The sequence below is a fragment of the Cnephaeus nilssonii genome (genome assembly GCF_951640355.1).
Source record: "Cnephaeus nilssonii genome assembly, chromosome: 20".
In the NCBI taxonomy this organism is placed as follows: Eukaryota; Metazoa; Chordata; class Mammalia; order Chiroptera; family Vespertilionidae; genus Cnephaeus; species Cnephaeus nilssonii.
The window spans coordinates 1,454,518-1,481,037 of record NC_137091.1 but is presented as its reverse complement, the minus strand read 5'-3'; the positions used below and the strand labels follow the sequence as shown (position 1 = coordinate 1,481,037).

General features: G+C 54.9%; 2 protein-coding genes and 1 pseudogene across 5 annotated transcripts in view; 2 read left to right on the top strand and 1 right to left on the bottom strand.

The window, feature by feature from the left end:
- ADGRG1 (adhesion G protein-coupled receptor G1) overlaps positions 1-2,145 on the top strand; it is a 37,596-nt gene extending 35,451 nt beyond the window's left edge. For all 3 annotated transcript variants that reach the window (XM_079759419.1, XM_079759420.1, XM_079759418.1), the window contains exons 13-14: positions 335-603; positions 770-2,145. In XM_079759419.1, coding sequence (XP_079615545.1) covers positions 335-603; positions 770-900 — 400 coding nt within the window. In that variant the 3' untranslated portion in view covers positions 901-2,145. The remainder of the gene's footprint in view (positions 1-334; positions 604-769) is intronic.
- Positions 2,146-4,426: 2,281 nt separating this feature from the next.
- ADGRG3 (adhesion G protein-coupled receptor G3) lies at positions 4,427-25,440 on the top strand (the record flags this gene model as incomplete). Its single annotated transcript, XM_079759737.1, has 12 exons — positions 4,427-4,514; positions 7,409-7,589; positions 17,193-17,331; positions 17,767-17,913; positions 18,641-18,775; positions 19,261-19,300; positions 19,644-19,744; positions 20,039-20,151; positions 21,618-21,898; positions 21,976-22,069; positions 23,487-23,761; positions 25,334-25,440. The coding sequence occupies 12 exons, from the start codon at positions 4,427-4,429 to the stop codon at positions 25,438-25,440; spliced, it is 1,701 nt and encodes a 566-aa protein (XP_079615863.1).
- Positions 14,366-15,304, bottom strand: LOC307092675 (large ribosomal subunit protein eL6-like; annotated as a pseudogene). The gene has a single exon. The product of its transcript is annotated as a large ribosomal subunit protein eL6-like (transcript).
- Positions 25,441-26,520: the final 1,080 nt, after the last annotated feature.

Here is a 26,520-nt window from a genome sequence, read left to right as displayed (position 1 = left end):
TCACTGTCAGATACAGCGAGTAATCATACAAACAAACACGGGGACAAGGAAGCCCTGGTACCAAATGCTGGCTGATGGCTGTGAACCGAGGCCGGCTCTTTGTTGAAAAGGGAGAGTAGCAAGAGTTAGAGGCAAAAAAACCCCACATTAGCACCCAATGCAGCCTTTCCTTTGACTCCTGGAAGGAATAAAGGAGACTTGAGGAGAGAGTGACTTTTCACCCCATTAGCCCCTGGGGTTTAAAGCAGTTCCCCTGCACCCCACTGGCCCCCCCCCCCCCCCCCGCAGCCCTGCACTGAGCCCCCACCCGCTGAGCCCCCATCCTGGTCCACAGGTGCTGGATCCGGGACTCCCTGGTCAGCCACATCACCAACCTGGGCCTCTTCAGCCTGGTGCTTCTGTTCAACACGGCCATGCTGGCCACGATGGTGGTACAGATCCTGCGGCTGCATCCGCACACCCAGAAGTGGCCCCACGTGCTGACGCTGCTGGGCCTCAGCCTGGTCCTCGGCCTGCCCTGGGCCTTGGTCTTCTTCTCCTTTGCTTCCGGCACCTTCCAGCTTGTTGTCCTCTACTTCTTCAGCATCATGACCTCCTTCCAAGGTAGGCGTGGCCTGCGTGTCGTAGGAGACCCCGGGGTCACATCGGTGCCAGAGCCTGTGTCCAGAGGAGGGCAGGGGGCAGATCTGAGTCGAGGTAACTCTGGGAGGGAGGAGGTGGGGGGATGCTGCCGCCAGCCTGCTGAGCCCCTGTCCCTCGCCGCCTGCAGGCTTCCTCATCTTCCTCTGGTACTGGTCCATGCGGCTGCAGGCGCAGGGCGGGCCCTCGCCTCTGAAGAGCAGCTCGGACAGCACCAGGCTCCCCATCACCTCGGGCAGCACCTCGTCCAGCTGCATCTAGGTCGCCCGCCCGCCACCCGGTGTGAGGGAGCAGCGATGCGGCCTCGCACCACGGCCTGCGCCCCGGCCGCCGGGCCCAGGACCTCAGAGGCTGGAGCTGTCGCATGGCGGCCGGACTCCCAGGCTGGGCCTTCTGAATTGGCCCTCGGACCACCGGGCTCTTGGGCTCACTCTCAAGGGGCTCAGGAGTGGGACCATCCTCCTGGCCGCCTCGCCTGGGCTGAAGGCCAGGCTGAACTCGCCCGCCCTGGCTCCGCCCTCGTGGCTGGGGTCGGGAACCGCAGGCCCCAGAGTCAGGTTGTGGACCTTGGAGGCCTGGCAGCCTTTGGCCCCGGCCTCTGCCCAGGACGGACGTGGGCCGTGGCCATCCTGTTTCTGGTGACCGCCAGGCGGGCACTTTGCAGCCCCTGTCATTTTAACCCAAGGGTGGCACCAGGTGAAAGGGATTGGGCCGAGCTTCAGACCCGGGAGGAGGAGACTCCTGCCCCACCCCTACCAGCAGCTGCCCTGCCGCTGAGCTCAGGGCTCTGTGCTCTGTCAGCTTTCCACCCCCCCCTCCCCTGTCCTCCACTCACAGCCCGGGGTCCCCAATTCTAATGGTGTATTGTGGGGCGTGGTTCCCCAGAGCTGCCCTGTGCCTGCTGTAAACCTTTACCTACTGCACGGCCTTTGCGGGCCCCTGACTCAGGCTTAGTGTACTTGTTCTGGGCGAGGTCCGTTTGTCCACCTGGGCCTCTATAAGCTGCATCGCCCTCGCTCACTGCCAAGCCCCTACCTCTCGGGGGACCTCGGCCTCCCCCAAGGCCCGCTGGTGGCAAGAACCGTGGCACGTGGTGGAGTACGTCTGTCTCCACCCCAGCGCGCTGCAGACGGAGGCGTATCTCAGCTGGTGACACCGGCCTAGAGCCCATCGCAGTTCACTCTGCTGGACACAGAGGGTCGGACCTGGTCCCTCCCCCGTGAGCTCCCAGCCTCGTGTGTGAGGTGTGCACGCGACCAGAGCTCCTGGAGCTACAGGCATGGGGTCGGGGGAGCCAGCCGCCTGGTGGGGAATCCAGGAAGACTTCCCGCAGGAGGCAGCACTGGATCTGCATCTCAGCCTTACAGAGGGGAGGATTTTCTTTCTAGTTACTAATTCATTTGTCTTTGGTATTAAAAAGGAAGTGATATTCGTTGTAGATCATTTGGAAAGTGTAGAAGAGCGTAAAGAAGAAAATAAAATCAGCTGTTGTCATCATCTAACAAACCGACGTAAACATTTTGGAGCACTGCCCCCGAGGTTTCTTCTCTGCTTCTGTTAAAAGTCACCGATGGGGAAACGTGAATGGGAGAAGAGGACTGTGTGTGTTTGTGGTGGGGGTGGGGGGTGGGGAACAAAACGAAACACCTACTGGACAACGGGGAGGATAAGTGGCCACTTGGTGTCAGTGTTGGGCGGCAATGGGGAGCGGTGGGGTCTGTGGTGAACTGGACGTGACAAACCCACACCGAGGAGCGGCTGCTGCTCCTCTCCAGCCGGTCACTGCCTCGCAGGGATGAGAGCCTGTGCAGCCAGACCACCCGCCTTTGGTGAGAAACAAGAAATCCAGATTGTGGTGGTGTCAAATCCCTTGATTTTTAAAATTGTGGCCAATCCAAAGAATTCGCTGGCCCAGGAAATCACACTTGAGGGCTGAATTCCGCTCTGGGCTGGTCACGTGATGTGTGTCACCAGTTTCTGGACCAGTGTGAGGTACACGGGCTGCAAGAATGAAATGACTGAACGGTTCTCCCGTCACCCACCGCCTCCAGCCTTGCTGTCAAATCTCCCCGCCCCACCCCGTGACCCAGGAGAGGCCGATCAAATTCACTCTCCGCTTGAGTTAGGGGAGCAGTCGTGTTTGATTGTTGCTGTTCGTGTCCGGGCCTTAAAGGCCGGTGCAGGTCCGCCAAGGTCCTCCTCGAGCTTTCTGCCCTCCGCGGGCTCCTCCCTCCGCTCCCAGCTGCCCCGGGGTGGTGTGTGTGAGGTGTGCATCGGACCCTGAGGGTTTGGGTGCCAGGACGGGTCTCCGGGAGTGGGCTTAGCAGGTCCACTGTCGGGACCTGGGGTGGGCAGGCCGGCAAGCTGCTGGGTGGGGAGGAGGGGCAGGCCCAGTGGTTTCCGTCTGTCCTCCCAGTCTTCCCTGCAGGGGACACGCCTGGGGCCCCATGCCAGATTCCTGTCTGCCACCACACCCCATGAGTGACCCCGACATGCCCTCCCCAACACTCCTCAGGCCCAGAGGGCCCAGCTGGGGACCGAGTCCTGTCCAGACGCCATGTGAGAGGAAGTGGAAATAGAGGCCAGTCGGGGCTGGGCGGGTCCCCATTAGGCCCCCAAAGCAGAGCAGGTCTGGCTCTGGCCTGAGCTGGAGGGGGGACTGGTGACATGCACCTTCTTGGCGGGGTGCCCTGTACCTTCCGATCTCAGAGTGGCGGTAGACCCAGGCCAAGGGCCTTGGCCTCATCCACAGGCTTCCTTGGAGCCACCGGAGTTGGGGACTAAGTGGCCAGCCCCTCCCTTCCTCCATGCCCCGCCCCATGTGTGTTTGCTTTCCCAACTTGCTGCCTGGGCCACCGGACCAGCTGGGCCATGATGACAATGATTTCACAGTGACAATCAGACAGTGACAGAGATGATAATGGCCACGCAAAGTGGCTGAGCAATTCACTGGCATCATCTCATGAGGTCCCCACGCACCTCGTGAGAGGCTCAGAGTAACGGACAGCTTAGGAAAGCCAGGAAGTGGCCAGGACAGACGTCAGCTCAGGCCAATCCCCAGAGCCCATGCTCTTGTCCCCGCCCCCTCCCAGCCTGCCTCTCCTGGTGGAAAAGGGCCCGGGCCCCTGGGCTGGCTCCCTCTCTTCTCCCAGCCCCAGCAGGCATGGATTTGAGCCTCGCTTCGTTCGAACTGTAGGCACCATAGGCGTGAGCAAGAGAGCACATTCCATCCACGTCCGATCCTCATCCCTGTAGCCAGGCTGTGTGCCCGCATGTAAGGGCCTCCTCAAACTCTGACCGGTCCTGGGAGGCAGCCCACTCACTGCCGTTTGCTTCACAGAGGAGGAAACAGAGGCTCCGAGAGGCCCCCAGCTTGTGAGAGGAAGGTCTGAGCTGGGTGTGCCTGACTCCAAAGCCCCTGCTCACCACCACTCCCCAGAGCCGGCTCTTGTGAGGCCTCTGTGGCCACTGGGCCGCAGCCCCACCGCACCCTCCCCCGCAGGGCCAGGAGCGCGCCCCCCGGTGGGTCAGCAGCTCCTGTCCAGCCCGGCTCCCTCTGCAGGTGGTCACAGAGTGGGTGAGGGGGAGCACTGCCCAGTTCCCCACACCTTTCACAACCCACCGGTGGCGCCACGGAGCAGGAAGGGTTACAAAGAGGCCACAGGAAGCTCTGACGCTGCGGGGGGGGGGGGGGGGGGGGAGGGGGGGGCAGAGGGCTCTGCAGAGCCTGGGACCAGGGGACACACAGCCACAAGGCTCCCGCCGGAGTGGACAAGGCTGGCCGAGGATGGTGCCGCCCAGGGCCCCGGGGGCCCTGCTTCCCCCGCTCCTCCCGCTCCTCCTGCTCCTCCTGCTCCTCCTGCTCCTGGCCTCAGGTGAGCGACTGGCTCCGCACCTCCTCCTGCCAAGCCCGAGCCCCGAGCCAGGGGCGAGGATGGGTAGGGAGGGGGCTTGAGTTAGATGCCATCCTGGTGAACTTTGGTCCTCCGGGCCTCAGGTCAGTGCCCTGGGGATGGAGGGAGCATGGAGAGTGCTCCCCAATACGCCACCAGCACTGTGGCTCCCTGGCAGGCCTGGCCCTGGGACACAGGTGGGCTCTGGGACACGGGTGGGCTCTGGGACATGGGTGGGCTCTGGAACATGGGTGGGCTCTGGAACATGGGTGGGCCTGGGACACAGGTGGGCTCTGGGACACGGGTGGGCCTGGGACACGGGTGGGCTCTGGGACATGGGTGGGCCTGGGACACGGGTGGGCTCTGGGACATAGATGGGCCCTGGGACATAGATGGGCCCTGGGACACAGGTGGGCCTGGGACACAGGCGGGCCCTGGGACACAGGTGGGCTCTGGGACACAGGTGGGCTCTGGGACACAGGTGGGCCTGGGACATAGATGGGCCCTGGGACACAGGTGGGCCTGGGACATAGGTGGGCTCTGGGACATAGATGGGCCCTGGGACACAGGTGGGCCTGGGACACAGGTGGGCTCTGGGACACAGGTGGGCTCTGGGACACAGGTGGGCTCTGGGACACAGGTGGGCCCTTGGACATGGGTGGGTCCTGGGACATAGGTGGGCCCTTGGACACAGATGGGCTCTGGTACATGGGTGGGCTCTGGGACACAGGTGGGCCCTGGGACACAGGTGGGCTCTGGGACACAAGTGGGCCTGGGACACAGGTGGGCTCTGGGACACAGGTGGGCTCTGGGACATAGATGGGCTCTGGGACACAGGTGGGCCCTTGGACATGGGTGGGTCCTGGGATATAGGTGGGCCCTGGGACACAGATGGGCTCTGGTACATGGGTGGGCCTGGGACACAGGTGGGCCCTGGGACATAGATGGGCTCTGGGACACAGGTGGGTCTGGGACATGGGTGGGCCTGGGACACAGGTGGGTCTGGGACACAGGTGGACTCTGAGACACAGATGGGCTCTGGGACATGGGTGGGCCCTGGGACATAGATGGGCCCTTGGACACAGGTGGGCTCTGGGACATAGGTGGGCCCTGGGACATAGATGGGCTCTGGGACATAGATGGGCCCTGGAACACAGGTGGGCCCTGGGACATGGGTGGGCTCTGGGACATAGGTGGGCCCTGGGACACAGATGGGCTCTGGTACATGGGTGGGCCTGGGACACAGGTGGGCTCTGGGACATGGGTGGGCCTGGGACACAGGTGGGTCTGGGACACAGGTGGGCTCTGGGACACAGATGGGCTCTGGTACATGGGTGGGCCCTGGGACATAGATGGGCCCTGGGACACAGGTGGGCCCTGGGACATAGATGGGCTCTGGGACATAGATGGGCCCTGGGACACAGGTGGGCCCTGGGACATAGATGGGCTCTGGGACATAGATGGGCCCTGGGACACAGGTGGGCCCTGGGACATAGATGGGCTCTGGGACATAGATGGGCCCTGGGACACAGGTGGGCCCTGGGACATGGGTGGGCCTGGGACATAGGTGGGCCTGGGACATGGGTGGCCCTGGGACACAGGTGGGCCCTGGACAAGCTCTTCTCCAGCTGGCCTCTGAGCTCTGGGAAGGGGCAGGGGGGCGGTAGAGCCTGAGGCCAGGCGGGGCTTACACTGCTCTCCTACCACCCTCCACGGCCCCCCTCCCTGTCCCCACAATGACTCCACAGTGCTCAGGCACCCACGCCAGGAACAAGTCTCTCCCGCCCGCTTCACTCTGGCCTTGCACACATGTGGCCGTTCTCCAGGGGCAGTTTGCAAGCCCCAGGCCTTGTCCTTGCTGGTCTCTTTCCCAGGAAAGCTGTGCTCCAGCCCCCGCCCACCTGGCCAGCTCTTATCCATTTCCCTGCTGCTCTGGAAGTCCATGGTGATCCCTCAGGCAGAGGGGAAAAACCTACTGCGGGAAACTGTACCTGGACAACGGGGAGGCAACTTGGTGTCAGTGTTGGGAGGCAATGGGGAGCGGTGGGGTCTGTGGTGAACTGGACGTGACAAACCCACACCGAGGAGCAGCTGCTGCTCATCTCCAGCCGGTCACTGCCTCGCAGGGATGAGAGCCTGTGCAGCCAGACCACCTGCCTTTGATGAGAAATGAACACCTACAATGAGTTATGTGCTTTATGCTATGATCTCTAATCTCCCCCCAAACCCATTAGCCTCATTGGACTGATGAGAAGATTGAGCCTCAGAGAGTTTAAGTAACTTGCCTGAGGTCACACAGCTTGTATGTGACCCAAAGCTTCCTCTCCAGCCTCTGTCCCAGGGGAAAGGGGACTGAACTGGAAGTCATGGAAGCTGGTTGCTAGTCCTGGAGCCATCTCCAGCTAGCTGGGGACCGTGCCCCAGTCACTATGCTACAGGGGCCTCAGTTTGCTGTATTCTCTGCTCACCTCAGGAGGTGGCCGCGAGGGTTGTAATGGAAATGGGGGAGAATGAGGCAAACCAAGACCAATACATTCATAAGGCCACAGTTGCAAGGGCTTTGGAAAGTCTGATGTAAAACAATTGCAAAAAGCCAGGCAGACTTCCTGGAGGAGGTGCAAAGGGTACTATCACTAACACATATTAAACCTTTTATCTACAGAGCCACAGTTGTACACACTTTCTCCAAAGCATCCCACTGGCCCTGTAAGATGGGGGGGAGGGTATCTCCTTTCACCTTGGACCCGAGGCCCAGGGAAGGTGTGATCCAGCTCAAGTGCACACCATCAGTGTGAGTGGGCAAAGCTGGGGTTCTAGCCCACACCACAGACTCTGGAGCCCTTGCTGCCCCTTCACACTCTGCATCCCTCCCTTAGGCGAGAAAGATTTCACGAACAACTCTGAGCAAACAACAAAGTCTGAGCAGCCGAGGAACGTCTGCATGGGGCTCATCAATCAGGACCATTACGAACCCTTCGATCTGATGAGCACTGCGGAGTGCTTCAAAAAGTGCGCGCCGTCGGGGAACTCCTCCTGTCATCTGGGAAACCTGCAGAGGTAACAAGGCCCTCTGCGCTGGAGCAGGGACCTGGGGTTCCTGCAGGGGTGGGGAGGAGGGACGGGATGGAGCTATCAGCCCCCATTGGGGATCGAACCTGCAACCTGGGCATGTGCCCTTGACCGTAATTGAATCCGGGACCCTTCAGTCTACAGGCTGATGCTCTATCCACTGAGCCAAACTGGTTAGGGCCTATATTTTAATTAATTTAATTTAATTTAATTTTAAATAAATCTTTATTGTTCAGATTATTACAGGTGTTCCTCTCCCCCCCCCCATAGCTCCTCTCCACCTGATTCCCCACCCCACCCCATGCCCTTACCCACCACCACTGTCTTCATCCGTAGTTGTAAGATTTTTGTCCAATCTCTTCCTGCACCCCTCTACCCCCTTCCCCCTGAGAATTGTCCATCCCCTCCCTTTCTATGTCCCTGATTCTATTATATTCACCAGTCCATTCTGTTCTTCAGACTTTGTATTCACTTGATTTTTAGATTCACTTGTTGGTAGGTATGTATTTGATGTCTTTTTGTTGTTCATAATTTTTATCTTTACCTTTTTCTTCTTCTTCCTCTTCTTAAAGAATACCCTTCAGCATTTCATATAATCCTGGTTTGGTGGTGATGAACCTCTTTAGCTTTTTCTTGTCTGTGAAGCTCTTTATCTGACCTTCAATTCTGAATGATAGCTTTGCTGGGTAGAGTAATCTTGGTTGTAGGTTCTTGCTGTTCATCACTTTGAATATTTCTTGCCACTCCCTTCTGGCCTGCATAGTATCCATTGAGAAATCAGCTGACAGTCATATGAGTACTCCCTTCTAGGTAACTAACTGTTTTTCTCTTGCTGCTTTCAAGATTCTCTGTTTGTCTTTTGCCCTTGGCATTTTAATTATGATCTGTCTTGGTGTGGTCCTCTTTGGATTCCTCTTGTTTGGGATTCTGTGCGCTTCCTGAACTTGTAAGTCTATTTCTTTCACCAGGTGGAGAAAATTTTCTGTCATTATTTCTTCTAATAGGTTTTCAATATTTTGCTCTCTCTCTTCTTCTGGCACCCCAAAAATTCGGATGTTGGTACGCTTAAAGTTGTCCCAGAGGCTCCTTACGTTATCTTCATATTTTTTAATCCTTTTTTCTTTTTGTTTTTCTGGTTGGGTGTTTTTTGTTTCCTCATATTTCAGATCTTTGGTTTGATTCTTGGGGTACGTTGATCTACAGTTGAGTTTCTGTATATTCTTTATTTCAGACAGTGTATGCTTAATTTCTGACTGGTCCTTTTCCATTTTTTTTTTTTTGGCATTCTCATTAAGGTCCTTGAAGGTCTCATCAAGTTTCTCAGCGGTTTTTAGAAGATTCTTGAGTAACCTTATAAATGTGGTTTTGAACTCTATGTCGTCCCGTAGTTTGCTTTCCTCCATTTCTTTCATTCTTGACACGTTTCTGTGTCTCTGCATTTTGGCTGCTTCCCTGTGTTGATGGAGTGGCTTTGTGTGGTAGGTGACCTATAGGGGCCAGTAGCTCAGCTTCCCCAATCACCCTAGGTGGTTGCTCTTGGTACACCCCTTTGTGGGCTGAGTGCAAAGTCTTGGTGTAGTTAAGCCTTGATTGCTGTTGGTACACTGGGAGGAATTGTCCTCCAGGCCAATTGGCTGTGGGGCCCCGCTGTGTTTATAATGGAAGAACTGCTGTGCTGGAGACACGCTTATGGTGCAGGACTTGTTTCAGTGGGGCTTTGGTGCTCACTGAGTCTGCTTCTTGAATGTGTCACTTATGGATGTGAGGAGTTGAAATCTGTGTCTCACACTGACCACTAGGTACACTGGCTTCTGGATCTCCAATGGGGTGCAGGTCAGCTACTGTCTGAGGTCACCCTGCAGGAGCTACAGTGAGAACTACAGTCCTCTCCTCCCTGCTTGGGATTTGTAGATTATGGAGCTGTCTGAACTGGTTTGCAAGTTTGCTAGGTTAAACTGCAATAGAGAAGGCCATTCATATGCAAAAGCTGCTGCTAGGAGCTTGGGTGAGTTTGTAGATTGTGCAGGGCGGGGTCTCAGGGCGTCACTAGGCTAGGGCGTGGCAAACAGCAATGGCTGGCAGCCAGCCGTCCCATGCCTTGAACCGCGTCCTTGCGTCTCGCGCTCCAGCACAGCAAACAATTATTCCTCTGCGCATCTCTGCAAGCAAGCCACCCTCACTTTCCCACCCGATGGCAGACAGTCCAGCTTCTCCCCGTAGGAGTTTGGGTCCCACGCGTCTCCCCTTTGGGTTGAAGAAAGGAACGCCCGCCGCCAGCCGGGCTCCGCCACCAGCCCATATCACGTGCGCGCCTCCGTACCACAGCCTTTCAGCGTTTGTGCACTGAGTGCTCCCCTCTCTTTCTGTCTGGTTGTAGAACTTCCACTCATCCAGCCCTCCCGGGGCTCTGGGTGATAGACGTTTTGTCTTTTAGTTGTAGTTTTGAAATTGTTGTGCACGGCCGCAGTTTAGGTGTTTACCTACACCGCCATCTTGGGTTCTCTCAGGGCCTACATTTAAAATATATTTTATTGATTTTTACAGGGAGGAAAGGAGAGGGATAGAGAGCTAGAAACGTCGATGAGAGAGAAACATCGACCAGCTGCCTCCTGCACACCCCCTACTGGGGATGTGCCCGCAACAAGGTACATGCCCTTGACCAGAATCGAACCTGGGACCTTTCAGTCCGCAGGCTGACGCTCTATCCACTGAGCCAAACTGGTTTCGGCAGGGCCTACATTTTAAATAGAAGAAGAATATAGCCAATTTGCATTTTAGAAAGATTGCTCATGCCCAGCTGGTATAGCTCAGTGGTTGAGCATCAACCTATAAACCAGGAGGTCACAGTTTGATTCCCAGTCAGGGCTCAACCCCCAGTGTGGGTTGAACAGGAGGCAGCCAATCAATGATTCTCTCTCATCACTGATGTTTCTATCTCTCTCTCCCTCTCCCTTCCTCTCTGAAATCAATAAAAATGTATTTTTATTTTCGAGCCTGCAACCCAGGCATGTGCCCTTGACCAGAACCGAACCTGGGACCCTTCAGTCTGCAGGCTGATGCTCTATCTATCCACTGAACTGAACTGGCTAGGGCAAAAAATATATATTTTTAAAAAAGGAAAAAAGAATGATTGCTCAGGCTTCAGGGAAGGAGACCGGGTGATGATGCAGGATGAGATGTGACCGGGTAGGCTGGGAGTGCAGTAGCCTGGGTACGAGTGAGGGATGGCCCCCAGCACCACCATCACAATGAACACTGAGCTCCTAGACAGGAGGGACGGACTAGAGAGATGGTATGATGTAGAATCACTAAGACCAAGAGACCACGAGATATTGGATTGAGGGAGAGGAAAGGGCTTAGAATAAAACATCTTCAAGAGTCATCTCCAAAAATACCTTTGCTCTCTCCCCTCCCCTCCCTTCCAATAAAAGTTGCCTATGAGCCTTCTGGGATACTCAGTTGTCACTCAACACATATTATTGAAAAGTGAATGAAAAGTCTGTGTTCGTAGGCTGGGTTTGTTAGGACAGCGTCTGGTTGAACTATATCCTTTCAGTGGCCAGAAAATGCTCCCATCCCACCTGAAGCTATTCCGGCAGCTTCTTGGCTCCAAGAAGCTATTCAAAAGCAGGTTCTGTAGATTCTGTTTCCAGCTCTATCTCTTAACCGAGTTATCTCCTTTATCCTCACAACCCTACTGAGGTAGGTTCTGTTATCAGCCCATTTTTCAGATAAGAAAAGGAAGGCCCCTGAAAGGTCAAATAACTTGGCCATGGTTACACAGCAGGCAGCAAAGTGGCACATGAACCTAGGTCTGGAAGGCGGCAGTGGGGGAGGTGTACACACTGGGGTCAGACTGCTCAAAAATGGCATTAAAAGGTGGACAGGTTCCCTTTCACTGGCCTCGTCTGCCAAATGGGGCTAAAATGACACCTACCTTCATTATCTCATTACCAGTGTTGTCATGTTACTACACTCCAAAGCCCTTGTTCTTGCTCTCTGTCCTATACCTTCCTCACGGTGTTGTTGAGATTAAGTAATAACGTGTCAGTGTTATTAGCAAACAGTAGGATCTTGATAAATTTGAGTGTTCTTTATTTTAATAACGTTTCTATTATAAATGTAATACATAGTCATTATGAAACATTTTGAAAATAGCTATAGAAAGGAAAATGAAAAATTCTCCACCTTATTTTCCAGAGGTAACCATTATTTTCATTTTGGTGTATTTTTCTTTTTTAGTATTTTATGATATGTACTAGAGGCCCAGTGCACGAAATTCATTAGCAGTGTAAGAGAGCTTGGTTTCAACATACCCTTGAAATGCTGGCAGTCTTTTTGGTTATAGCCATTCCAGCGGGTGTGATGTGAGATCTCACCGTGGTTTAAATTTGCTTTGCACAAATGACTCATGATGTTGAGCCTCTTTTCATGTACTCATTAGCCATTCGTATATTTTCCTTGGTGAAAAAACTAGTCAAATCTTTCCCTCCTTTTTAAAAAATTGGATTGTCTTCTTATTATTGAGTTTTAAGAATTCTGCATATATTCAGGATTTAAGTTATTTCTTATCAGATGTATGATTTGTAAATATTTTCTCCCAGTGTATGTATATATGTCTTGTCTTTTTATTTTCCTAATGATATCTTTTGAAGATCCAAACATTTACTTTGATGAAGCCCAATTTAAATTGTGTGTGTGTTTGCTGTCATATCAAAGACATTTCATCTAGCCCAAGGTTACAAAGATTTTCTCCTAAGTTTTCCTCTACAAGTATATGGTTTTAGCTCTTATAATTAGGCTGTGCATTTTGAGTTAAATTTTTGTGTACAGTGTGAGATAAATGTCTAATTTTACATTATTTATTACTAGAGGCCCAGTGCATGATTGAATCATGCACGTGTAGGGTCCCATACACGCTTTCGCTTTTCGCCTTAGCTGGTTTGGCTCAGTGGATAGAGTGTCAGCCTGCGGACCAAAGGGTTCCGGGTTTGATTCTAGTCAAGGCACGTACCTTGGTTGCAGGCTCCTCCCCGGCCCCGACCCTGGTCAGGGCGTGTACAGGAGGCAACCAATCAATGTGTTTCTCTCACATAGATGTTTCCCTCTTCCACTCTCTCTCTCTCTCAAAAAAAAAAAAAATCAATGGAAAAATATCCTTGGGTGAAGATTAACAACAAAATACCCCCCTCCCCCGAAAAAATAAGAGTTAAGTGGAAGCTCCTGGAATGTCTTCTCCCAAGATAGTAAACTAGAAGCTAAACTACATCCCTGCAGAGATTAATGCCCCCGTGACAGATTTGAAAGAAGCAGGGGTGGCGATACTTGTTTCAACTCCATTGACCTCACCAGGAGTCAGGCGGGTCTTGGAGAATGGCTGTGGACCAGCATGAACTTAATTGCATGGTGAGTCCAATGACAGCTGCTGTCCCAGACGAATGTGTTTACTTGAATACATCAACACAACCCCTGGCAATTGGTACATGGCTATGACCCGGCGAATGCTTTTTTCTCCGTACCAATTTGCAAGGACTTGGCAGAGCCAACAGTATTCTGTCACAGTGTTTCCTCGGGGCTGTGTCACTTCCCCTCCTTACTGTCATCGTATACTTCACAGAGACCTTATTAATCTTGACACTCAGCAAAGCATCACTAGTCCACATGGTGCTGATTAGATTTGATGAGCAGAAAGTGACATGTACTTAAGACGCCTTAGGAAGACATAAGTGAACTAGAGGGTGGGAGATAAACCCCGAGAGAATTCAGGGGCCCATCATTGCATTGAATTGTCTGGGCATTCAGACGTCTGGAGAATGTCAAGATGTCCCCTCCAACGTAAAAGGCGAGTCGTTTAATGTCACACCACTCACCATGAAAAACAACAACAACAGGCACAATGTGGAAAGATATGTATGAGGCAAACATGGAACTAAAGGAATCTAAGCAGCTATACTAGTATCAGGCACTTAAGTAGGTGTCAATGTTGTAATTAAAAATTCAGTGGTATAGTGATGCTTTAGACTTTTTGAATATGTTACATTTCACACCTAAATAATTTTAAAATATATTTTTACTGATTTTTTACAGAGAGGAAGGGAGAGGGATAGAGAGTTGATGACAGAGAGACATCAATCAGCTGCCTCCTGCACACCCCTTACTGGGGATGTGCCCGAAACCAAGGTACCGTATTTTCCAGCGTATAAGACGACTTTTTAACCCAGGAAAATCTTCTATACGCCCAGTCGTCTTATACGCCGGAAAATGCCCTTGACGGGAATCGAACCTGGGACCCTTCAGTCCACAGGCCAATGCTCTATCCACTGAGCCAAACTGGTTAGGGCCTAAAATAATTTTTTAAGTGCTCTGATAACCAGATGAGGAAATCTTTCCTTGAGAAAGTAAGTGGGGCTGTTTTATGAGGCCACGGAATTTTTTTAAGTGCACGGGGTGAAATATATAATGAAATACAATTCACAATTTTATTTGGTAATAATGACAATCACAATACTTCTTTGTTTCCATTTTTTAAAACCTTTTTTCACAGTTTATTTATTTTATTATTATTATTTTCTTATTGCTTTCAGAGAGGAAGGGAGAGATAGAAAGATCAATGATGAGAGAGAATCATTGACTGGCTGCCTCCTGCACACCCCATACTGGGGACAAGCCCAGAACCCAGGCATGTGCCCTAGGCTGGAATTGAACCTGGAACCCTTTAATCCACAGGCTGACGCTCTATCCACTGATCCAAACCAGCTAGGGGCTTTTTTCATTTTTTTTAACATATCAGTTATTTAATCGGGTTCTTATAAGAAATTCAGAACACCAGTTTGTGAGGATAAAGCCCATTGGTGAGAGCGAACAGAGAGCGGAGGTAGCCCTGGAGCTGAGGAACAGCTTTGATTTTTGGCAGAATTTGAGAGTCCACAGCTTTCTGGTCAACCTTTCGCTGTTCTGTAATCTCGTATTTTTTCTCTGTGTCAAAGATCTCACCCTCCTGGTGTCTGGGGTTGCGCAGCTTCTTCTTGAAGTGAGCATCCGTGAGATGTTTGGGGATTTCACACCCTGATATCAATTTTGTTGGAAGTGATGATGACAAATTTCTGGTGTGTTCTATGCAGTGGAACTCGATTGAGGGACAGAGGTCCAGTCACAAGTAGCAAGCCACTGCTCAGCTGCTTCAGGAAAACTACCCTCTTGCCTCGGTGGCGCCCAGTGAGGATGATCAGAATGGTCCCAGGAGGGATGCTGGCCCGCAGTCTCCTCACATGCTGACTGAAGGGTTTCTTGCTGTGGCTCAACAGCTTTCGAGGCACATCTTCAGTAGGATAATATCTAGGCATTTTGTGGAGTTTAACCACTCGGGTACCACCATTCTTGTCGCCACCAACTGGTTTTGTGACAGTAGCAAGAACTTTCTCCTTTTTCTTTTCAATCCTGGATTTAGGGGCGAATACTTCCTCTTGTACATGGCCTTTCGCGAATACATAGCCGACCGGGCATATCCGCCAGTTCCTCTGACGAGGACGGGTTTCGGCTGCAGGGGGGCTTCCCCTTCTCAGGCGCCTTAACCTTGCCGCCGGCATCAGCCTTCTTCTTGGCTTCAGGCTTCTTCTCCTTAGTATCCGGCTTCTTCTCCTTAGTATCCGGCTTCTTCTCCTTAGTATCCAGCTTCTCAGTTTTCTTTTCACCCGCCATCTTGCAAGATGGGAAAGAGCTGTTTCCATTTTTAAAAGGTAAACTAAAGCTAGTCTCAATTGACGTGGTTCAATCAAGGGATTTGGGCAGCCTCGCCCCACTGCTTCTGGCTTGATGGTGTTCTAATTGCCTGCTACACTCAGGCACGTTTGCACATATCTGCGTGGCTTACTCTTCATATTACACAATATTTTTTCTGTGGTTTCTTGGGGGGTTTTTCCCTTGGTAACATTGAGTGTTCAAAAATGATGTCAAAATAAGAGCCTCCTTTTGTGTTCCTGGCAAGCCCTCCATAGCTACTTCTTTCCAACAGCCTCGATCTGGCTGTATCTGCCCCCCCCCCACCCCTCCCCTCCCCTCCCATTGCTATCTCAGGCCTGGCCTGAGCAGCGGAGCTGAGGTGTAAGAAAAACAACCCCCTGGCGCGCATTGAAGTTTCAGGACCACGGAGAGCACCACAGACTCGCCTCACCTTGCTATTTTAGCGGAGGCCTGGGAGCTGTGGTAAAATAAATGCCAATTAACTTCTATGTTCTGTGAGGTTCAACAGCAGCTCAGTTCCCAGAAGTCAGTTTCCACACAGCCCCGTCTTCAAAGACTGAATTCCCAGTCTGCAGTGAGTACTCAATACACGCGAGGAGGCGCTCGCTCACACCACGCAATTACCACCCCGCAGTTTACTATGCTCAGAGGAATTTCTCCAAAGGAGATATGCAAAGACCAGCACGTATATAAAAAGGTGCTCAACATCATTACACATTAGGGAAATGCAAATTAAAACCACAATGAGATGCCACTTTATACCTACTCGGATGGCTACAATGAAAAACAAAATGAAAAATATGTACTGGCAGGAAATCGGAGCATACCTCGTTGGTGGGAATGTAAAATGGTGCAGCGGCTATGGAAAACAGTCTGACAATTCCTCAAAAAGTTAAGCAAAGCATTACCACCAACTTCACTCCTAGGTCTGTACCCAAAAGGATGGAAAACACATCCTCAGACAAAAGCTTGTGTGTGAATGTTCATAGCAGCCCTATTCACAATAGCCCCAGCATGGAAACAACCCAGATGTCCATCAATGGGTAAATGGATAAACAAGATGTGATATATCCATACAATGAAATATCATTCGCCCATAAAAAAGGAATGAAATACTTGTACATGCTACAACATAGATGACCCTTGAAAACATTATGCTAAGTAAAAGAAGCCAGGCACAAAAGGTCAGAGGTCATCTAATTCCATTTATATGAAATATCCAGAATAGGCAAACGTATCGAGACAGAACCCAGATTAGTGGCTGCCAGGGGCTAGGGGAGGAGGGAAAAGAGGGACTGTTTAATGGGTATGGGATGATGAATTGTACACTTTAAAAAATATTTTTATTGATTTCAGAGAGGAAGAGAGAGAGAGAGAGAGGGAGAGAGATCAATGATGAGAGAGAATCATTGGTCGGCTGCTTCCTGCACGCCCCACACCAGAAATCAAGCCCACAGCCTGGGCATTTGCCCTGACTGGGAATCAAACCATGACCTTCTGGTTCATAGGTCGACGCTCAACCCCTGAGCCACGCCGGCTGGGCAATTGCACACTTTAAAGTAGTTAAAAATTTTGTGTTATGTGGAAGTTTTCACAAGGAGACAAACACGTGAAATGCTCCGCGGGACTGCTGTCTGGAACCCCTCGCACAGCCTGGGCTGTTCCCGCGCCAGCCCTCTCCCTGGTGCTCCCAGGGTCTTCCCTCTGCTATTCTGGGTCACCCCTCCTACCCAAGAGCCTGGTGATCATGGCCCATGGTCTCTCTCCTCCTTTCACCCCGGCTGGGGACCAGGTGAGTGGGTGGCTCAGCTGGCAAGGCCCCCCATTGCCCCTGCCCCCGGCCCCTTGCAGATACTGGCTGGACTACGAGACCTACCTGGTGGAGGGGCGTCTGAGGGAGACGGTGGATCTGCCTTTTCTGAAGGCCGTTGTCAGGAACGTCAGCACCAGCACCGCGGGAGACCTGCACTTCTCTCTGAGCCCCTCTCAGGTGAAGCATCCGCCCCTGCTGGCTGGCTCTGGCCGGGCTCCTCCGGCGCGGCTTTCAGAATTCTGTAAGAGTCACGTCTAGCCCTCCTGCGTCCCTGTAGGCTCCTCCGCCTTGCCAATGGGTGCTGGTGAGTTAAGTGGGTGAGTGGAACCTGGTAACAGATTGTCCAGATTTCTAGGACGAGACCCTTGGAAGGTGCAGACACCTTGTTACCCCCATTCTCCATATTGGGAAAGCTGAGGCCCCGTGAGTGCCATGACATGTCCAGGGGCTCACAGCCTGTGCCCCCAGATGTCCTGCCTCTCAGAGCGGAAGTCCTCAGGTGCCGCCTCTCCGCCTGGCGGGCCTCCGTCTCCCTCCCCGTGAGGATGGAAGGACCTGTGTTGGGGCTGGAATCTGTGGGCCAAGAAGGAGCCACCGGGTCTGTGGTTACAGATTCCGGGGCAGGTGACGGAGGACAAGCACAAGTTCCCCGACAGAGTCCGGCTGCCCAGGAGCCTGTTCGCCGCCCTGCAGGGCAGCAGGCCGGTGGTCCCCTTGGCCGTATCTGTGCTGGACGTCGGCCCGGGGAGCCTCTTCAAGGTGAGAAGCCGGACGGAGGGCAGGGCAGCTCGGAGGCTCCCCAGGCGATGCTTGTCCTCTGTGGGGTCTCCCTCGAGGCACCGGATGGCGATGGAGAAGGCGATGAGCCTCTGCAGCTCACGGCCATCCCAGACCCATCTCTAGAGTCTGTGGACCTCAGACTCACACTGGTCCACACTCTCAGATATTCGGACCCCACATACCAGTGACCTTGGACTGTATGTGTATCCCAAGTGTGCCCATGTCCCTGTGGGACCCTGTGCATGCACAAACATGCATGTCTTTCCTATTCCTGGTACACACACAGTCCACATGAGCGAGTGCACCCGTACCCATGCAGGTGTGTCCCATAGGCATGTATCTGCTCCCATGCAGATGTGTGCATGTCCAAGTGCTGGTGTGGCCAGGGTGGGGTACTTAGCCCTGCAGGCACCCCACCCCCCATTTCTGGTCTGATGTTTCTCCTGGCCCTGGGCCCCTCCAGTTAAGAGGCAGAGGAGTCTGGAGGCCAGGGATGGAGAGGGTGGGTGCTTTGTGACCAGCCAGAGCAGGAGGTCATAGGGGGCAGCAGGGAGGATGTCACCCATGACCCCTTGGTCCTCTGGCCCCTGGTCTCAGACTTTGCCCTCCAGGCAAGGACCACGGGTCCTGGGGGCTCCCAGGAACCCTGCCACGGCTGAGTTGAGACAGCCGCTTCTGCAGCCTGGCCCCCCATCTCCCTCCATAGGGCCCCCAGCTCAGCCTGGAGGACGAGGGCAGCGTGTTGAACAACCGCCTGGTGGGCTTGAGTTTGGGCGGGATGCGTGTCACGGCGCTGCAGGAGCCTGTGGAGATCACCTTCTCGCACCCACGTCAGCCTCCGGTGAGCCCCCACCCAGGCTGGCGGTGATGCAGGGGCAGACAGGTGGGTGGGCACCCCTGGGCACATGGACAGACAAGCACAGGACGCCGCACCATCCACCCTTCACATCCACCCAGGAGAAGCCGTTAGGACCACACACACAACTGTGCCCAAGGATGCGTGCCCACCCTGTGCGCAGATGCCCACATGCCTCCAGAATCCTCCCAGTCACATGCTCACAGAGGTGCACACAGGACCTGGCACACCCACAGACATGCGACCCTCCCACCCACAGCTTGTCACCCTACCCAGGCCCTCATGTGCCGATCCAGGGGCCACCAATGGTGTGGCCCATGTTCCTATGTGACCACCATGTTCCTGTGTGAGCCTTGCACACACATGCTAAGAGGAGGGAGCATGCGGTCCTCCCCCTCCCCTCCCACGCTCTTCTCTCCCCTCTCCCAGCCTCCCCTGCCCCTCTCCTGACTCCCACTCTCTGGTTTCAGAACATGACGCTCACCTGTGTATTCTGGGATGTGACCAAAGGTAGGGCCTGGAGCACCTCCCGGGGTAAGACAGGTGGGAGAGTACGGGCTCCCTCAGGGGTGCGGGGCTCTACCCGCACGGCCCCTCCCCTCTCTTCCCTCCCTTATGTTCCCCTCCCCTCCTCTCCGGTCCCCTCTCTTCCTTCTCCCCGCCCTCCCCTCCCTTATGTTGCCCTCCCCTCCCCTCTGGTCCCCCCTCTTCCTTCTCCCCTCCCTCCCCTCCCTTATGATCCTCTCACCTCCCCTCCGGTCCCCTCTCTTCCTTCTCACCTCCCTCCCCTCCCTTATGATCCCCTCCCTTATGTTCCCCTCCCTTATGATCCCCTCCCTCCCCTCCTCTCCAGGGTCAACAGGAGACTGGTCTTCCAAGGGCTGCTCCACGGAGCCAGGAGCCCAGGCGACTGTCTGCCGCTGTGACCACCTGACCTTCTTCTCCCTGCTGCTGGTAACAGCCCCCCCACCCTGTGACCACCTGACCTTCTTTGCCCTGCTGCTGGTAACAGCCCTTCCCCCCCGTGACCACCTGACCTTCTTCTCCCTGCTGCTGGTAACAGCCCCCCCACCCCGTGACCACCTGACCTTCTTCTCCCTGCTGCTGGTAACAGCCCCCCCCCAGCACTTCTGGAGGGGCCCAGACTCCTGTCCTGGGAGGGGGCTTCCTGGCAGGGGCCATGGCCCTTGGGGGTGGGTGGGCCTGGCCGCCAGCTGATGGGGTCCTGGTTGGGGGTGTTGCCCACAGAGGCCGGTCTTGAACAAGGCCACCGTGCAGGCCCTCACGCGAATCTCCCAGGTTGGCTGTGGCGCCTCCATGGTTTTCCTGGCCTTCACCGTTGTCTTCTACGTGGCCCTGAGGTGGGTGACCCACCCCGCTCCCTCCCGCCCTCAAAGGCAGCACCGTGCATGGCCAAGGCTCCCTGGTTGTGCAAAATTATATCGATGGCCTCTCCAGACCTCAGTGTCCGCATCCGTAAAACAGGGCGGAGGTTGCGATGTGTGGGGTCATTTCAGTTACAAGTGGCAGAGACTCAGCGCCATGGCTGAGACATCTAAGGAGGCGTGGGCCCCGTAACTGAAGGACCCAGTGAGCCACGGCGGGTGCCCGGGAGCTGGACTCCCTCTGCTTCTCATACTTAGCTCTCCTTTGTCAATCGTGTCTGGCAGCTTCTCCACCCTCAGGGGCCTCAGGGAGCCCAGGCTTGCATCACGGCCTCTCAGCTGCCTAGACCAGTGGTCGGCAAACCGCGGCTCATGAGCTACATGCGGCTCTTAGGCCCCTTGAGTGTGGCTCTTCCACAAAATACCACGTGCGGGCGCGCACGTACAGTGCGATTGAAACTTCGTGGCCCATGCGCAGAAGTCGGTTTTCGGCCTGGGTGAGTCTATTTTGAAGAAGTGGCGTTAGAACACTCAAGGGGCCAAAGAGCCGCATGTGGCTCTCGAGCTGCGGTTTGTCGACCACTGGCCTAGACGGTTAACATCGTACACTGAGCCCCAGAACTAAAGTCTTTCAATATTTTTAAACAATTGTAGCCCGACCGGCATGGCTCAGTGGTTGAGTGTTGGGGTTCGATTCTCAGTCAGGGCACAAGCCCGGGTTGCGAGCTCGATCCCCCAGTGGGGAGCGTGCAGGAGGCAGCCAATCAATGATTCTTTCTCATCATTGATGTTTCTTTTTTTCTTTTTCTTTTTATTTTTACAATATATTTTATTGATTTTTTACAGAGAGGAAGGGAGAGGGACAGAGAGCCAGAAACATTGATGAGAGAGAAACATCGACCAGCTGCCTCCTGCACACCCACTACTGGGGATGTGCCCGCAACCAAGGTACATGCCCTTGACCAGAATCAAACCTGGGACCCTTCAGTCCGCAGGCCGACGCTCTATCCACTGAGCCAAACCGGTTTCGGCAAATCAGCATTGATGTTTCTATCTCTCTGTCTCCCTTCCTCTCTGAAATCAATACAAATATATTTAAAAATAAATACATAATTAAGGCTAACAGGAAGTGGTGAAGACAGCGCATAGAGTCCCGTGCTTTCTTCATCCAGCTTTCCCCAGAGATGGCATTTTCTAGCATCCTGGTACAATTTCAAAACCAGGCAGGGACAGCAGAACATCCAGGGAACTGCGAGTTATGCCGTTGGGCTGAAGCATCGGGTTGAGGGAGGAGACCAGCAGGATCCGCGTGGCCAGGAGAGAGGGGGCTCCGGACCGGAACCTGAGGGCCCTCACTCTGGCGGCGGCAGGGCGAGCAGAGGAGGTGGCGGGGAGGGTGATGCTGCGGCCCTTGCAGCCTCTCGCTGGCCCTTCTCCCCCAGGTTCTCCTGGAAGAGGTTCAAGTCAGAAGACGCCCCTAAGATCCACGTGGCCCTGAGCGTCAGCTTGTTCCTCGTGAACCTCGCCTTCTTCGTCAACGTGGGGCACGGCCCAAAGGGGTCCCACGCCGCCTGCGTGGCCCGGGGGGCCGTCTCCCACTACCTCCTGCTCTGTGTCTTCACCTGGATGGCCCTGGAGTCCTTCCACCTCCACCTGCTCGTCATCAGGGTCTTCAACACCTACTTCGGGCACTACTTCCTGAAGCTGAGCCTCGTGGGCTGGGGTAGGTGCTGCCGGGCGGGGCAGAGGGGCTGGCTCGGGGGTCTGAGTCCCAGCCGTGCCATGCCCTCCCCCGCCCAGGTCTGCCAGTCCTGATGGTCATCGGCACCGGGAGTGCCAACAGCTATGGTCTCTACACCATCCGAGACGAGGAGAACAGGACCACACTGGAGCTGTGAGTGGTGGCTGTGGGGGCAGGAGTGACGCCAGGTCCCGGCTGCACATATGGAGGCCATAGGGAGGTGGGGAGAGGAGGGGACCCTGGGAGGAGAGACCCAGGGAGTCAAGGCGAAGGATCCTCCTATCCGCAGGGGTAAACTGAGGCCTGGAGAGAGGATATGCAATGAGCGAGGGGTCCTGAGGAGGAGGCGAGAGAACCGGAGCAGGAGGCAGGATGCCTTGCTCTAGGCTGGTCCACCACCAGCCCACCTGGCACTTGGGGACACATTTTTAAAAGTGTCCCCGACCCCCAGTCTGACATGCCAGGCGCTCAGCTGGATCTCAGCCCCCACCTGCACCCTCAGCCAGGTGCCCCTGCGCAGGGCACAACCTGCTCACATATTCCCAGCAGCCCTGGTGCTATCTAGGCTCTGCCTCTGCGTTGCTGTGTGACTTTGGGCAAGCTCGTCCTCTCTCTGGGCCTCAGTCTCCTCACCTGTACAACGGGGTGGGGGGCTGACAGACATGCTCTTTTGGACTTTCACCCCTGCAGTGCAGGGAGCAGTGGGGCAGAGCCCAGCCCCTCCCAGGGCGTCTGTCTTGGGCCCATGGCTCTGTGCTAGGAGGGCTGGTCATGTCCCCTGGACTCAAATGCAGGGGCCACAGGGTAGACAATAAGATAAATGCATGTGGCGGCCCAGTGGGGGCTGCGTTAGACTGGCAGTCACACACCCGTCTAATGGGCAGCTGCCAGGCATGTGTGTGTGTGTGTGTGTGTGTGTGTGTGTGTGGTTTTTTTTATTGTTTAAAGTATGACATATGTCTCCATTTTCCCTGATTGGCCCCCCCCCCACCCTTAAGGAATGTGGTTTTACAATGGAAGCAGAAATCTAATTGTGCTTATGCTAAATCTCCTGCTTTTTAAACGGTCATTAATTCTTTTTTTTTTTTTTACATCATGTGGGGTAAACATATCTTTGGGGCCTAATTGATCCTCTTGCACCCACTGGTCTAAAGGGACTGCAGAACCCTAGCCGGTTTGGCTCAGTGGATAGAGCACCGGTCTGTGAACTCAAGGGACCCAGGTTGGATTCCAGTCAAGGGCACATGCCTGGGTTGCAGGCTTGATCCCCAGTGGGAGGCATGCAGGAGGCAGCCGATCAATGATTTTCTCTCATCACCGATGTTTCTCTCTCTCTTTCTCCCTTCCTCTCTGAAATCAATAAAAATATATTTAAAAATGAAAATAAAATAAAAAATAAAGAGACACCAGACCGGAGCCTCCCGAGAGCCCTTCCCCAGGAGGGTGGGGTTGCTGGGTGGAGTCGGGAAGGGCGTCTTCTTGGTCGCGGAAGGTCAGCCCGGGGAGACTGCCCAGGGCTCGCTGGTCAGGGGGACCTGGCCCAGTCCCAATGGCCATCCACCTCCACCAGGTGCTGGTTCCGGAGGAAAGCTGCCCTCTACGCCACCGTCCATGGCTACTTCCTCGTCACCTTCCTCTTCAGCGCTGTAGTGCTGGGCCTGCTGGCCTGGAAGATCTTCACTCTGTCGAGTGCCACGGCCGGCAAGGAGCAGCGGCGGCACTGGAAGGGGGTCCTCACCTTGCTGGGCCTCTCGAGCCTGGTGGGCATGACCTGGGGGCTGGCCATCCTCACGCCGCTGGGCCTGGCCACCATCTACATCTTCGCGCTGTTCAACTCCTTACAAGGTGAGGCTCCTGGGCCCGGGAGGTGGCGGCTGCCCCGTCTGCACCAGGGGCGGGAGGTTGGGATGGGAGGCAGGGAGAGAGTGGTTCGCAAGGCACAGGATTCCACCGAGGCCAGCTCAGATCAGGGCTCTGATTGTAAATATCACAGCCAGGCCTCTCCCCAGACCCTCGGGCAGAAAGGCAGGCTGGCCTCAGGGGCGCTGCTGCCAGGCTCAGGAAAAGCCATCCAAACCAAAGCAGATACTTCCTCCATCTTTCTCTCTGGAGCCTCGTGCATCCTCTTACCTCCTTCTCTCTCCGCTGGCCCATTCCTACCCATGGCCCCCAGTATAGTCACCTCAACTCGAGATGACCTTCCAAGTCTAGTGACTACGGTCTGATTTAGTCCCTTCCAGTTCTTAGGAGCGTCAAGGATCTGATTGGGCCACCTTAGTCCCATGTCCATCTCTGGTCCAATCAGCTGTGACCAGGAAGGCAGGGTCATGTGATGTGCTGGCCACATGACATGGACAGAGGCTCTAAGGAGCTGTGGAGGCAGGAAGTGATTAGTGGAGGAAATGATTGATACACCTGCTCCCTGCCCCCACAGGGTCCTTCCTCTGATATCCCACAAAGGGGCAGGCGCCCAGGGTGAGTGCCCCTGTCCTCTCGGCCCCCACATCCCCGTTTCATGCACGCAGCTTAAAGAAGCCTCACGGCCTGTCTGTGGGAGAAACACCCCCTAAGCTTTGGTTCACAGCCTCACCCCGTGCAGGGCAGTCCCTTGCAAGCCCCAATGCCTCATGGATCTGCGTGGCGTCATGGTCCAGAGCACTGGGGGCAGGCGGACCTGGATTCCAATCCCAGCAACACTCATGACCCCACAAGTCACTCAGCTCCTTAGAGCAGGTCGTCCGGGCAGTAGGGATAATCCCACACCTACCCCACCGGGTTGGGTGATGATGAATGACTGAGACGACGCACGTGGGGGACACACCTATGTGGAAACGATGTTAATAACAACAGAAGTCATTGTTATGGGCTGTCTGGGACGATCTCCAGATGAAAAAGCATGAGTCCACCCCTGGAAAAACCCCAGAGGTTCAAGGTTGGAGAGAGGACACCTTGAAGCTATCGGTTATCTCATTATCCTTTCAGAGGTTACCCTTCATCTTTTTCAATTAAATTTTATTTTTTCTTTATTTCAGAGAGGAAAGGAGAGGGAAAGAGAGAGATAGAAACATCAGTGATGAGAGAGATTCATTGATTGGCTGCCTTCTGCACGCCCCACACTGAGGATGGAACCCGGGCATGTGCCCTGACCAGGAATCGAACCCTAACCTCCTGGTTCATAGGTTGACGCTCAACCCCTGAGCCACGCCGGCTGGACACCCTTCATATTTAAACCTGAACTCCAAGATGCCTTTTTGATTCTTTTTCAGGAGTAGGTTTCATTTTGCCCCATTTCCCCATAAAGTCTTGAGCTTTTACAAAGGGGCTATTTGTCCTGTGGGCAGCCGCCGCCAGGCCACCCGCTCCCTGTCCCCACCCCGCCCCCCTCACCCGGGCTCAGCCACGCCCTCTCCTCCGCAGGTGTCTTCATCTTCTGCTGGTTCATCGTCCTCTACTTCCCCAGCCAGAGCACCGCGCCCTCCTCCGGTACTGCCCGCGCTGAGCAGACCCACGTGGCGTCGCAGTGACAGGACTCGGCTCTGACCCTCTGTGTGAACCTGGACAGCTCCCTGCCTCCCTCTGGGCCTCGGTCTCCAAGTCTGTGGGATGTGGCTGGGGAGGGAGGGGGAGGGACGGGGCGAACCACATGATCTCAGAGGTCCCACCCAGATCCTCTCTGGTATCAGAATCCCCCAATCCAGGACTGCAGGGGCCCAAGGTTCCTATAACCCTGAGCCTCCTACCAGCACAGAGCCGCACCCTCACCCCTGCCGCTCTGCAGCCCCCCACCCCCGCCTTCATAGCAAAGCAGCCTCTCTCTGCCATTGCCCACCTTCTGGTCTCGTAAGGGGGGAGTCTGTGCTGGCACAGCCCCTCCGCGGAGCCCAGCCTCCCCTCCCTCCCCGCTGTCACTGCCTCTCCATCCACAGGCTCCCCTGCCCGTGGCGAGGGGGGCATTTAGGAGGTGTCCGCCCCTCAGGCACCAGGTAGTTGTGAACTGGAGGTTTGTTTGGGGGTCAGTCCCCCAGCCCACCTGGTCTCAGCCAGTCCACCATGGCCTATTATCACAGAAGAACCCCACCATTTGGGGGGCTGCCAGCCCTTCAGGTGCCAGGACACTGCCATTCAGAGAATGCCACTCAGTGGGGGAGACCCCAGCAAGGCCCCTGGTCCCACTCTGACTGCCATGTGGCTGGCTTGACCTCTGATCTGCTGTCACGGTAGGGGTCACGGTGGGGGTCACAGTGGGCTGGAGGTGCAGGGCAGGGGAGGGGGCTGGGCTGAGCAGAGAGAGGGAGCACATCCCCCCAGTCCCCCCTACCCCCACCCCCCCAGAATCTGAGCACCTACAGCTACAGAGCTGGGGCTTTGCCGGCCTCACTAGCCCGGTGAGCCCAGCCCTGGTGCGTCTGGGGCCCTGAGCAGATATCCGCCGGCCTAATAGGTGGCTGTGTGAGCTTGGCAGCAGCCTGACAGAGCCCTGAGCCAGGGGGTGTCCCAGGCCAGACCCCGCTTCCAGCAGCTGGATCTCTGGGTCGCAAGCAACCACATGCTGTTTCCTCCACAGGAAACACAAGGAGGCAGATAACAGAGATGGAGGAAGAGCT